The sequence below is a fragment of the Callithrix jacchus genome, chromosome 1 (genome assembly GCF_049354715.1).
Source record: "Callithrix jacchus isolate 240 chromosome 1, calJac240_pri, whole genome shotgun sequence".
NCBI lineage: Eukaryota > Metazoa > Chordata > Mammalia > Primates > Cebidae > Callithrix > Callithrix jacchus.
The window spans coordinates 126,319,316-126,334,236 of record NC_133502.1 but is presented as its reverse complement, the minus strand read 5'-3'; the positions used below and the strand labels follow the sequence as shown (position 1 = coordinate 126,334,236).

Genomic DNA, 14,921 nt, shown 5'->3' with positions numbered 1-14,921 from the left:
GCCTGTCAAAAATTATTTCATTTTCACAAGCACCTGGTAAGGCAGGTATTATTATCCCCAGTTTACAGATGAGAAAGTGAGAATCAAAGACTTCACAGTAAGCAAAATGTCAAGAAATTAACACATGCCAGAGCCAGATCTGGGTCCTCTGATTTGCTGGTTTTTGATTCTCCATAGCTGCTTTGCTGTGTGCTACCAAAACCCCAAACATCCAGAACCAAGTTTCCAGTGGAAATGATAGAGTCCGTGTGTTTAAGAATGGGTTACAGACACTAGGAGATGCTAAAGGAAAATGGAGACCCTGGGTGTCAGTCCTTGGTTTTGGTGATAAGTTGAGGGGCCAATCTGCCATAGACTTGCTGCCCCTGCCAGGTGCTACCCCCTGGATTCCATGGCAAATTGGCTTTTCTACCTCTCATCTTACAGCTTCTCTGACTCAGCCATAGAAAGCACCTAATAAAGCTGCACTCTAGCCCTCTAGAATTCTTTTTTATTTGAGATTATCTGTTTAATTCTCATGTAAACATTCCTGATGCCTTGGGTCTGAATATCATAAGAGTATAAACTCTATTAGTAATGATGGTGGCTTATTCATCTTTATCATGTCAGCACTTTGCATAGCACGGTATAGAAATGCGTTTAAAGGAGGTTGCATTGAAATTTTTGTGGTTTTTATGACTTTGTAACTTCGAACACCGAGATGTTTATTTCTGTCCTGACATTTAGGTTGGAGAGACGATTGGCATCAGTGAAGAGATTATGGGTCTGACCATCTTGGCTGCTGGAACCTCCATCCCTGATCTTATCACCAGTGTCATAGTGGCCCGGAAGGGGTTAGGGGACATGGCCGTGTCAAGCTCTGTTGGAAGCAACATTTTTGACATCACTGTAGGGTGAGTAGAGACAGTTCTACAAAGGTGCGTACCAGCTCCACCACTGTATTTGTCTTCCTAGAAGCTGGAAAGATATGACCAGGATATCTGAGCCTAAGACTAACCAATACCACTAGAGAGTAAAGACTGAGAATACCTGTTTCCCCAATTGTTTCTCCATTTCAGAAAACTTAATAAAAAATAAGTCATCCCTACACAAGCAAAAACACATACCTCCATACAGAATGGATATTTTAGAAAATAGGAGAATTTCACTTACATAACAACATTCAAGTAGAACTGAGATACTGTGATAGCTTCATAATAAAAACGTTCATATTCTAATTTTAATTAAAGTCCCCACCAGCCTAAGGTAAGATTTGGATTTTAAGGCAGATTCGGACAAACATAGGCCCACCATATATATCCTGTCTCCTGTCCTGTCTTGGAAAATGCTGACGATCTTGGCATTACCATTTGTAGTGATAAAGATAGTATAGGTTTTTTGTTTTTCTTTTTTAAGAGATGGAGTCTTGCTCTGTCGCCTGGGCTGGAGTGCAGTAGCACGACCTTGGCTCACTGCAACCTCTGCCTCCTGGGTTCAAGCAATTCTCCTGCCTCAGACTCCCGAATAGCTGGAACTACAGGGATATGCCGCCATGCCCAGCTTATTTTTTACTTTTTATTCTTTTTTTTTTTTTTTTTTGCATTTTTTTAGTAGAGACAGGGTTTCGCCGTGTTGTCCAGGCTGGTCTTGAACTCCTGAACTCAGGAGATCCGCCTGCCCTAGCCTCCCAAAGTGCTGAGATTAGAGGCATGAGCCACCGTGCCCAGCTGATATTCTACATCTTTCGAAAGCCAGAAGGTAAGATTTGTTCTTGCAGGGAAAAAAACATGACCTCTCAATATGAATAATGGCTCAAGTGAATCAGATTGGGGAGAAGTGCTGTGATCAATACCATTTTATTTAACTTGTCAAAAGCAGTCTGACAAATAACCTTGAACACCAGTACCCTGAGAAAATAACACATAAGATGTTATCCTTATGTTCCCAGGAGTACTGGGCTCCTAACACTTGAGTTTGGAACCTCACTAAAAGCACCTACTTTCTCATTAAATATCTTGAATATTGTTTTTACACCTTTTCATGACCATTAATATTGTCTACCGTGTGCACTGTATATACATTTTTGTCCATTTAAGCTACGCAATAATTCTATTAGGTATCTATTATCACCCCTATTATTCAGATTAAAAACACTGAAGGGGCCCAGAGTTCACACAACTAGTAAATGAGGTAGCTAGGATTTGAACAAAGAGTCTGTGCTATAAGTGGCAGCACTCTCTGTGCATAAAACTCTGCTATGAGTGTCCACTATCTGAACCACACGTGAGCCCCCACTGAAGAGCTCTCCATGCTTGTCTGACTGGAAAACTCTGACTTATCCTTTAGTGATAACTTAAATCCAGATTTCTCCGATTCTCCTGGGCCTGACTTCGAGGTTCTTGCCCGTATCGATTCTCTGTACATCTTACTCTTGTCGCGGTGTATCTGCCTGCTAGACTGTGCATCCCCAAGAGCAGGAAACTCATCAGAGCTTACTACATTGCTATCCTTGGTAGTTGTTTGACAAATGTTTGTGGGATGGATAGATGGATGAATAAATGAATGAATGTCTTAAAAGGTGTATGTTTTGAAGGAAGTTGTCCCTACTGTAAACAGTGTTTATCAAATCTGTGGTAAATATATGGCATATATTCATAGTAGTTTTCTTGGACAATCTCTTGTAAAAAAAAAATAGTAATGTTCTACAGTATGTTATAAAGAATTACAAAATGCTTTTTGTTCATTATTCTTAAATTGCACACACACAGACACACACACACAAATGGAAGTTTAAAGAAAAATCATTCCTAATCCTATTACCCAGAAACAATATGTATGTGCTCTTCCATATATTTCACAAAGTTTTCTTAGTAAAATATTCAGTTTTGTCTTCTTGGAAGGCTTTTTCCATTTTAAAGCAATATATGCCTAGCATAGAGAGGCATCTGTGAATAAATTAGTAAATCATATCAACCATTTTTCTAAGACTCTTTTAAGCTCTCATAACTAACATTTTGTGGCTTCAGATATTCCCTCTTGATGTTTGTCTTTCAGCGGTTTTTTTATCATCATTTAATAGGATTTTTTTTTTTAATTTTTTGCTGTGAGAGTGTTGATGAACACCTTGATGCAGAAAAACCTCTTTTAATTTTGTTAGGATAAATTCCTTTTAGCAGTATTAATGAACTAAATATTTTGGACATCTTAGTGGCTAATGATGTATTTTGTGTATTTCTTTTCCAAAAAGTCATTTCCCAAGAATTTATACTGGCTTATAACATTTTTGACAATACATTGAGTGATGTCATAACAATATATTAAGTGTGAAAGTTTCTTCATAGCTTTGCCAGCATTTTCCTTATGCTTCTAAAATTAACATATACTCAGATTTAGAAAATAAAAATAAACAGTAACTCACCACCCTTTTTTAATTCTCGTATATTTCACATGATTGTAATTACATTGCTTTTTGTGCATATGTATGCATCTTTCATTTTTAGCTTAGAATTATATTATGTTATTTTCTTGTATCATTCTAAGCTTGCGATTTTAAACAGCTATACAATATTACATCTACTTATTTGCTATTTAACCAGTTCCCTCATATTAGAGGTTATTAGAGATACCCAGTTTTTTATTATTCAAAGTAACATTGAAATGATCATTTTTCTGAGTACTTTCATCTACATTTTAAGTGAGTTTTATACTTAATTCCTGACAATAGAATTGATAGAGACCAAAAGGCATAAAAGTGTCATTTTCCCCCAAAAGGTTTTTGCAAGCCATTTGTAGTGCTATCAAACTCAACTTCACTAGAAGAGTGTGTGTGTGTGTGTGTGTGAGAGAGAGAGAGAGAGAGAGAGAGAGAGAGAGAGAGAGAGAGAGAGAGAGGAGTGTTTTAATAAGAATAAAATGTGTTTTGGTCTTTTCTTTACAAGAAATGGAAGAAGAGTTTCCCATACAAGTTCCTGTCAATGGCTCTCATTTTGGCATCATTCCCACTCTCAGGCCCTCCCTTTCCCTTTTCTGACTTTTCACTGCTGACCCCAGGGCTGCCCCCTCTTGCTGAGAACTGGAATTACCCCCTTGTTCCCTGGCTTGAAACCCCTCCCAGACAAGTTCACATAAGGAAGCACCTCCTGGCCAGCTTCCAGTGGGCAAAGTGCCTGTACTGATCCCTCCAAGGCAGTCACATCAATCACTTCAGCATTGCCCAGGTTAACATATGCACCCAGTTAGGGGCTGCATGTGCCAGGCCTGGAATTTCAAACAACCACACTGCATGGGCTCTGCTTCCAATGCCCTCTCTCCAGCAGAGGAGGCAGATAAGTAAACTCATTGCCCCTTTCACTCTCATTATTTCTCTTCCTTTGGAGAACATAATGTTTCGAAAGAGTACCTCCTCTTCCACACCCTGAGACTAAGCCAAAACTGAACCTCCCTTAGCCATTTTTGTCATGCAGAAAGCTCGGCCAGCCAAGTAGGTATCTCTTAGCCACCATGCTATCATTAGGCTGGTGGGCAGAGCCGGATACCTATCACTAGCCACTTGACAATGTCCATGTCCCCTGAGCCCTGCACTTCCAGCCATCTTCCTTTCCCAGAGTTCTAGTCAACTCTTGTGGTATCCTGGCAACTAGCTTTCCTGAGGGCTTTCAGAATCACCACTCTGGATAGGAAACATAGGATATCCTCAGATTTTAAAAGATGAATGAAGAGGGAGAAAACAGGTATAAAAATATAAAGTTTTTTTTTAAACACATATCAAAAATGGAAGACACTGTCTTCCTTAAATCTTTCAGAAAGACTAATTTCTCATCAAACCATTGACAACGTCTTTCCCAAAATAAACTTCAGATTCCCACCACTGTCATTTGATTTTATTTGCCTTTAGACCGTTAAGTCATTACTATTCTTTGTCTCCATTTTTTAATTTTTTTCCCATTTTCACCACCCATTTCTATACATTTTTTATACCTGCCTGCTCCCTTTACCCTGTGCAAATCCTGCTATTCACCTTTTTGGGACTGAAAGCAACATTTTAATCTCAACTAGGAAGGAAACAAAATAATTTCCAATCAAATTTGCAAATGCAAAAATCACCTACAGCAGTCATGTCTCTGACATCTGACTGCTCCCTCTGTTCTGAATTCAGTCAGGACATGGACAAAGGTTTTTAAAGTCTGGGCCAACCACACACGAGACATAGTGAACCTAACAAGACACCCTTTTCAGATTAGAGTTCCTGAGAGCGTAGTTAGGGTGTTTGCCTTCTTCAACGTGTCTGACTACTCCCTTGTCTTCCCACTCCCCTCTGCCCTTCTTTGCTCCTGCACAGGCTCCCACTGCCCTGGCTCCTGTACACCATCCTTCACAGATTCCAGCCAGTGGCTGTCAGTAGCAATGGCCTCTTCTGTGCCATCGTCCTTCTCTTCATCATGCTGCTCTTCGTCATCCTCTCCATCGCCCTCTGCAAGTGGCGAATGAACAAAATCCTGGGCTTCATCATGTTTGGCCTCTACTTTGTGTTCCTGGTGGTGAGCGTTCTCCTAGAAGACAGAATTCTTACATGCCCCGTCTCTATCTAGCAGGAAAAGCCATATCTTGCACCAACAGCATGAATGGCCCCTTCCCACTCTCGGCTCTGGGCTCCTTGACCTCTTGAGAAGAGGCAGCTGGCACATAGCCCTGGGTGCCAAGTGTCCCTCCTTGGTGGATTTGAGGAGAGATGGATTCACCCTGGGCCCATTCACTTCACAGGCTGCTTCCACCTTGCCTACCAAAATGACTTCACATAAGAGACAAAGAAAACCATCATTATGGGGCTTCTCCCCATTCACCACTGACAGGTACTCCTCGCTGGTCGGAGGTACATTTGATGCAAACAAGGACAGAGGCTATATATATATATATATACCTATAAATATACATATTATAAATATACGCACATGAACACACAAATCCTGCCTGTTCCTGTACTATACCTCTCCTTCCATATCTACAGATTAGTACATACCTGTAAATAGACACAAAGAAAAATTATATATATATATACATAATCAGATATATATATATAAGTACAAATGCATCTTTTCAGGGATAGCTCTAGTATATTTATAGTACTTATTTGAAGAGGGGCATCAACCTGCAGTCTGGGCTTTACCTCTTAAGTGCAAGAGGTGAACTGATGGAACCAATAGACAAAGGTAGCATCGCTGTGACCTTCAGCCTACCTTGGACTTGCTGGGATCCTGCCTGGTAAGGTAGATGGTTTAGGGAAATAGTTTGCAGGGAGGAGGGCTTAGTGGAGAAGGTCCATAGGGGCCCTGAGCTGAGCCTTCCAAAACATTCCCACAAGCAAAACAGGGAGACTATCTGCCCACCTCCACCGGAGTACCCTGACCGAGAAACTCAGGGTGCTTAGGACAGACAGAGATAAAAACCCAGACCAGGTGGACACTGGTTTGGGGAAGCGGAGAAGTAACAACCAGGGTTGAGTTTTTTGTTTTGTTCTTATATTGTCCCAGCATGCAAGTAGAATATATGACTACAAAGCAAATTAGTGCTTTTTCTAGGACAGCAAGACTATATAAACTGAACCTGTATTCTTCCAGCGCATGTCCTATTATCATCAAAAGAAGGGGGGTACATTTAGCTGTGATTGTCATTTAGATATATTTTGATGCTAAGGGCTGCCAAGAGAGCTTAGATGTGTGATAAGAAACCATCCAGTAGAGGTGCTTAGTGGGCCTTGCCACCTAATGGGATGTAAGGGCATAGTTCTTTAAAACGTTTTCCAATGTGGTCTTAAAGGGCTTTAGTGTCTACAGAAGTCATTATTCCCAATAGCACTAAATTAACTCTGATCAGCACTGCTTGGGTTGAGGCAGCTTAGAGATGCTTGGAAAGGCATTTGCACACTCAGTGCAGCCCAGGAAGATTTCTGAGTGCTAGGCGAAGTTGTACCAGGACCAGGCTTTGGTTAAAGTTCTTGTAACATCTGTGTCTCTTCTTCCATCAGGACCCCATCTAGGACTCTCTAGTTTTTAGAGTACATTGTATTTGATAGCTTCCTTACACAAATTTCAAGCTATTCCTTCCAACAATTTGATTTCTTGATTTTGCTCGTTACATGGAATATTTTAATTTCATGCATTCAGTGCCCCCAAGTTCTATATGACATCTTGTATGATTTCTAAGATCTATGTCAGTAGAAAATAAAACCAGCAAGGGGGAAAAAATAGGCAAACTAAATCAATGAAAAACTGTGTAGATTGCTTATACCCACTACTGAGAAGGAAAAAAAAGAGTGCTTTTCATTTCTCTAAGTCATGCTTTTCCTTAAAATCAATTGAAAAATTGAATCAAGGATGGTTCATTATTCTGTACCCATCCTATGTCTAAGTTGGTACACATGGGATGTGGGAAACTTCATGTGTGTCTCCATCTCCAACCTATTCTGTCATTGAAGGCTGCTATGATTTTGTTGTGAGCACATACCTCTTAACAGGGGAAGATAGCATGCAGAACTCACAGAGGAGTAAGAGGAAAGGTAACCTGACAAAGACCCAGATCAAGCTCCATACTCCTTCCAGAAAACCTCAGCTCACCCCACAGATCATAGCAATAACAGGAATTGCCCATCATTGCTCTTCACCCGAAGCAAAAAGCACTTTAAACCCGAGGCCCCCTGGGAAAACAAGAAATCAAGATGGCTGCCAGTCAGAAACTGGCTTTCAAGTCTCTCCAGCTCGGCAGAGTGGGGTCTTCAGATGTGTGACAATGCCTGCCAAGACATTGAAACACCATCCAATAGAGGTGCTCAGTAGGACCAGCCACCTAACAGGAATGAATCGCATTCATCGAGGTTAGAACTTTGTCCTGGGGCAAGAACTTGTGCTGCTTCCTTAGAGTGAAAGAATGAGGAAGTGAATTTTACATTTGAAAACTCCAGTTGTTTTCCCTGTGTATTTCCTGAAGGGCAGCAAAGTTGGTTATTGTGTGAATTTTATATTATTGGCTGGTGTGTTGTTTGAAAGAAGGTTTAAATAGGTGACCGACTCAGCTGCAAACAGACTATATAAAACCAAAGTTGAAGGAGATCTGGTGCCACCCTCTTCTTATTCCGGATCCTCCCCCTGCCTCCTCACTCCCTTCCATTTATTCCCAGCTCACAGTGAAGGCTGATCCAAACAGCTGTGGTGCCCTTGGTTTGTCCGGGAGCTCCACTGCACAGGAAGTGTTGTGGTCTTCCATGTAAAGTTGCATTTGAGAAGACAGTATTTCCAGCCCAGTTCCCACCTCAGTCATGTGCACTGAGCCTGACCTACAGCAGCACTCCTCCCTCACTGGATGGGACACAAGTGATTCCACAGCCTGCCCTTGCTTTCCCTTCATTTCTGTGTCTGTGAGTAAGTGGTTATGTGTTGGGCTAGGGTCAATTCAGAGAGATGTGTACAGAGTGCAACAGTGGGTCTTTAAACCATTCAACTCATTGGTATAATTATAAGAACTTTCCACATTATGGTTTCCAGAGCAAGTCATCTCTAACTCCTTTTCCTGCATGCCTGTGTATATACATATATAAATATACACATATCTTTATACCAGATCTATATGTACACATATAATATGACTTACATCATCACCCTCTGACCCTATCACATTCAGGATTCTAAAGCAGGGAGCATCAAGTTTGCCAAAGTCCAGGACAAGGCAAGTCATGCACACAAACCAAAGGGAACATTTCTTCCTGATTTCATAAGGTGGTTTTGTTCCATGCACATATATATACAAATATACATGTATGTACCCATATTTTCCCACCCTAAGAATATCGATTTATAGCCTTAAGGAAATGGTCAGCCATATCCCTAATGCTGATATAGAGGCAAAGAATACACAACAGAAAATACAGAGCAAAAATTTAGACACAGATATTCTCTTTGCTTCTCTGGAGCAGGGTATAAAAGATATCATCAATTCACGAGCCAACATTGTACTAATCAATCTGAAATAAAACGAGTTGCACACAAATGATTTCGTTTACTCACAGCAAACCAAGCAGGTCTTGCTTGCTGTCACTGCCCGCCCTCCCCCGTACTTCCAAGGCCGCAGAGCAGCTTGGCTCAAACTGACAGTTCCCAAATAGAAACTCCTAAATTGCATCTGAGAATACCCATGCTATCTCCAGCTACCCTCTGAACCTGACCAGATCCTGATGAACTGAAACTGAAGATTAAATGGTGTTTATGTGGCTTCCCAGGACCTAAACTGAGTCAGGCAGTGACAGAGTATGCCGGGACTAAGGGATGGGGTTGTTTATATACTTGACAGATGCAGCAGAATGTCCTAAAGCCTTGCCCAGGAGATTATAAAAAGAGGCGGAGACTGTTCCATATTCAGGGAAAATGCTTTGTAAGGCTTCTAACAGGTGTCACCTGACAAGGGCCATTATAATGTATTTTATAGGGAAGACATGAATCGGGTGGTTTGGAGCCCTTTCAGCAAAACACAGCTGCCTCGCTGATTAGATATTTGACAATGTTAATGTACATCCATTCCTGGGCAGGGAGAGAGTTGGCAAACTCCCCACCACTACACATAGCTTTTAAAGGCCTCTGGATCAGTGAGAGAAGAGAGGACCTGCAAAGGGAGCCCACCCCCAGACCACTTTAACAAAAAGTTGACCAAAGAAATGACACCTGATAGAGCAGCTGGCCAGATAGAGTTGAAGAAGATGGAACTTATGTTAAATGCTCTGCAGAAATTACTGCATTGGACCATCTAACAGGGGTCTGATGGCAAGCATTTCAGAACATGACAGTGTGCTTTCCTCCCCACATCTACCAAACACACGCCCAAACCCCAACACACAAGATGATGTGGATGCCATGCTTCCTTGTACCTGGACAGATTGTTTTTCCAGTAAGTAGGTAGCAACTCTGTTCCAGAAGAAGAAACAAAGTGAAACTGTTCTCAGGATGATTTCTGGAGAAAACAGCTGTCTCCTGAGAGCACAGAAGTCAATGCTCACTCTTGCTAAGCCAGATCTTCCTTGACCATTCAGCTTAACATTTTTAAAAGATGCGTCCTCAACCCCTATACCTCTCTCAACAATATTGTCTTCAATTACTAGGTAAGACCTCATCATTAAGAGAGGGTTAGGGGAAAAATAGAATAAGGAAAGGGAAGAAAGGAGGTATTAAATTCCTAGGATTCCCAAGAAAACAAGCATCACATGGAAATATATCCCTATGTCATTTTAAATGGTTACAAATATCAGGCTATGTTTAGCCAATAGCAAAAGCCCAAATAGTTTTAGATTTAAAAAAAATAAAAAATAAGCCTTCTCAACAGCTTGGGAAAGAAAGGTAACCCTGCCCTGTTCCACCATCTATTTACAGTTAGGTCTCTGATTCTGCCTCTATCTTTGTGTTTCATTTTTAATCTCACAGCTTCATATTTTTTGAAATATATAGCAAACAAGAAAAGCAATAAGGGAACTACTCAGAACCAGCTCAACCCTATTACTTATTATTCCCCCATCGCAATACTCCTTTCACTTCACCAGGAGCTTTGGACCCGCACAGGCTGTGTAATCACCAGGAGCAGGTAGGAGTCTGTCTGTAGAAATCATAGGCACACTCACGTTTGCTCTGGAAAGAATCTGTGTTCCATGCTCACTCCCCCCAACTAATGTATGCACTAGCATTTTACATGCCTTCCTCTCACATGGGGCGCCAGCCTTGCTCAGAACTACACAAACTCCACAGAGGTCCTTAATATGGTTAGGGACAGATTTCTTAACAGTGAGAAATCGCTACAAAGGACAAGTACATCTACAAGTCAGGCAGCATTTGAGAGGCAAAAATGACCCTGCAATTACGATGGGATAGACAACCGTTTTTAAATTAGCACACGAATAGTGAGGGACTTTATAGATCACCCCATTATCTCAACCAGAGCGCTTCTACCAGATGATTCACTGACAGATTGGAAAACCTAATTGAATTTTTAAAAACAGACAAATAGCTAAGTCTGAAAGAATGACACGGAGTTTGTGTAGGCTCCCACCAAAGATTTCATTCCATTAAGAGAGTTTGTCTAGCCTATAACCCTAATCCAAAGGATAGTCCTCTTACAGGGGAGAGTCCAGCATAGATGCTGGTGTGACCCAGCTCAATGTTTAACAACCATCAGCATCAAAAACAGTCTCCCTCCAGGTTAACCCAAACCCCTCCACTTAATGACTCAACCTATTTTTTTTTTTTTTTGGCAAAAAATAACTGCATCTGGGCACTCTTCACTCTTTACCCTAGACATAGTTAGAAGTCACCACTATGTGACTCTTTACCTATTGTCATTAAAAGTATCTTTAGATTTTTGAGTCTTTTAACCCTCTTAATAATTTTTCTAGTTCCTCTCTACTAAGCCTTTTTAAATTCTTTATATTGTTCTTAAATGATGAAACCTAATGACTAATCAGGACACAAGGATAAGGTGTGAACAGTGTTGAACTATACTGGATGCAGCATGACCATGAAGCCCTGGTGAAGTCAAGATCACACACAGTTTTTAAGGTCATTAAGTCATAATCTCAGACTCACAAAGGACTCAATCAGGGAGACACCACTTTAGATTACTCCAAAACTCTGGTCCTGCACTTACTAATTTGTCAAGAGGAATCAATATTTTTATTTTGAATATGGAATTGGGGGGAAATAGTTGGCTCTCCACTTATTGACCAGTACTGCAGTGTATTTACATCCTTTTGTGTGGTAGGTTGGATAGGGCTTTTCTCATTGGCTAGGGTTCACCAAAAGGATGGGAATTTGTTTCTGTATTCTTACATATTGGGTTGCATATTCCTTCATAATGGATCCGTAAGTAACTAAGGCCTTGGAGACTAACCGTTCTCTAAAATACTCAGCTAACCAAAAGAAAATACTTATTTTTTAAATCAAGTCACGGAAAATAGAAAAGTGGAAAAAGTCGGAAACCCTGAATAAAATTATTTTTTAAATGAAATTACATGCATGAATTAAGGATAACTTCTTGCCATTTAATTAAACAAATCTTCAACTCTCATCAGAATAAACTGAAGGACAAGGGATGCCTTTTGGGTTTTTTAATTTTTTAATATTGTACTTTATAGTACTTCATAAGAGACAATTGTCTTAATTAAAGCCATAAAATACCAATAATACATATATTCAGGGCTTCTGAATATAGTCAATCAATAAACAGTCCATGAGTCATTCCTGTTTTGTATTGCTTGTTGTAAATTGGTGTTGATCTGTTCTATTTTTTATTACCTACAATTACTGTTCTAGGCAATTCTAATCTACTTATAAATTTTAGATGTGTGGTTTAATAAAACTGTTTGAAAAATCAAAGAAATTAATTATTTCACAAAAGCATTCTTCATTCTCAAAATAGCTTCTACACTTTCTTTAAATAGCAAGTTCTAATACTACATGGAAATTATTTTAAAGTCATAGATTGTTTTTCAGGAATCCATTTTGTTATGTAAAGCAAGGTTCACCCATATGGAGAGTGAAACAGATAATTAGCAAACATATACCCGGGAAATGTAGGGTATGTTTGAGCTTTAATAGAAATACAGGATGAGTCTAAGAAGTTCCCTTATAAAAATGGCAGATAGAGATACATAATTTCTTATGCCAAAATTATTAACCTTCCTTGGGAGGACGTGTAATACAGCATACTTCATAATGCATTGGTGTTTTTCCCCCTCTCTGCTAAAATACACAATTTCTAACCTAGCATGGTATACTGTTTACAAACACATATATAAAGTTGTCCCTATAACTAAAACTTTAATGTTTCACTTCATCACAAATGTTTATGTAGTTTTCTTTAACAGACAGAGTCTTGCTCTGTCACCCAGGCTAGAGTGCAGTGGTGCAATCATAGCTCAGTGCTGCCTCAAACACCTGGACTCAAGAGATCCTCCCACCTCAGCCTCCTAAGTAGCTGGGACCTCAGGCACATGCCACAATGCCTAATTTTGTTGTTGTTGTTAAGAAACAGGGTCTCCCTCTGTTATCCAGGCTTGTCTCAAACTCCTGGGCTCCTGAGATCCTCCTGCTTTGGCCTCCCAAAGTGCTGGGTTAAAGGCATGAGCCACCATACCCAGCCCTTTTTATCATTTGAGTGAAAGTAAAATAATGACTAAAAAGCACTCAATGGTCTAGAAATATCCACCAGAACTGGGTACCTAAATTATCTATATAGAATAAACACACTAAATCGGACAGCCCCATCAGTTCTATGCTTAAATGGCCAATTTGCCCTAAAGAAAGGGTATCTGAACCAAGGGCCAGTGATATTCCTCTGCTGGAGGTTGTTTTGTGATCTAAAGAGTTTCTCTAAAGGGCTGAGACTCTGTTCAGAAGAGGGAGCCTCTGTTACTGAATTGCCCTATTGAGCCCTGCATACAAAGTTCATATATATGCCCTGCATCTAGCCTTGATATTTCTCAAGTCAAAAACCTCCGGAAGCAACAGCTTCCACCTTCAAGCAATCCACAGACTCAAAAAGCCATGAAATTAAGAATAGCAAAATTTACCTTCCCGATTCAGTAAAGTTGCTGCTAGCACTAAAGGAAAGAGAAATTACACTTTTGTTCTTCAAACATGGTTAAAACAGAGATCACGTTGTCAATGTTGACTCCAACAGACATTTGCTCTATAATACATAAACTATCTTTTAGACAGTTTATGTTTAAAATATCAGAATGCCATTTTTGTAAAGGATCTTTTTTAGGATAGATGTGGTCTCATGCTTCCTTTGTTCCCCTCCATTTTAAAGGAGCATTGTAACCCCTATCCTCACCCCTACAAAACTCCAGTGGATGCACTTCCAAATTACTTCTGTCATTTTGTGTGTGTTGTGTTTATTATGAGCAATTTTCACTGGATGATGGGATACATGGTGATACTATGTCAGTTTGTCCTCTGTGAATGTCTGTACATAGGCGGAAAGCTCTTATTTATTTGTACATAGGCTGTTTGGAGTATGTACTTCTGTCACATGGACTTCATTCTGATAAACGGCGCATCTTCTTGTTTCACTGTCCATACCTTTGTGCTTCTACTACTGATAATCAATTCATAGAATATTACTTTATGTAACTAAGTCTGCTCAGTGTGAAAAATAATAGTAATAAAATTATTGACTTAAAGAAGTACTGTTTTGTTGTTTGGAGTAATTCTTACCCGTGACTAATCAGGACCCTCAGGGTCACAAGAATACATACACGATCATGGAAGTTTTATTGCAGGGATTCCAGGGGACAATAGAGAAGGCAAGAATTACTGTTAATTATATAGATCTCCTCAATTTATGATAAGGTGTGTCCTGATGAGCCTATCATATGTTAAAATATTGTTAAATTGGCTGGGTGGAGTGGCTCATGCCTGTAATCCCAGCACTTTGGGAGGCCGAGGCGGGTGAATCACAAGGTCAAGAAATCAAGACCATTCTGGCCAACATGGTGAAATCCCGTCTCTACTTAAAATGCAAAAATTAGCTTGGCAAGACAGCACATGCCTTTAGTCCCAGCTACTCAGAAGGCTGAGGCAGGAGAATTGCTTGAACCCAGGAGGTGGAGGCTGCAGTGAGCTGAGATCGCACCACTGTACTCCAGCCTGGCGACAGGGCGAGACTCCACCTTAAAAAAAAAAGAAAAAAAAAAAGAAATAACAAAATACATATATTGTTAAGTCAAAAATGCATTTAATACACCTGCTGAACATCACAGTTTAGCCTAATCTACATTAAAGGTGTCAGAACACCTGCGTTAGCTTACAATCGGGCAAAATCATCTAACACAAAGCCTATTTTATACTCAAGTGTTGAAGATTTTATATAATTTATGGACTTTCTACTGAATGTGCATTGCTTTTGAGCCATCA

At 40.1% G+C, this 14,921-nt stretch overlaps 1 protein-coding gene across 3 annotated transcripts in view; it reads left to right on the top strand.

The window, feature by feature from the left end:
• SLC24A2 (solute carrier family 24 member 2) overlaps nt 1–14,191 on the top strand; it is a 281,759-nt gene extending 267,568 nt beyond the window's left edge. For all 3 annotated transcript variants that reach the window (XM_008997580.5, XM_035306629.3, XM_008997571.5), the window contains 2 exons: nt 727–893; nt 5,318–14,191. In XM_008997580.5, coding sequence (XP_008995828.1) covers nt 727–893; nt 5,318–5,567 — 417 coding nt within the window. In that variant the 3' untranslated portion in view covers nt 5,568–14,191. The remainder of the gene's footprint in view (nt 1–726; nt 894–5,317) is intronic.
• Nucleotides 14,192–14,921: the final 730 nt, after the last annotated feature.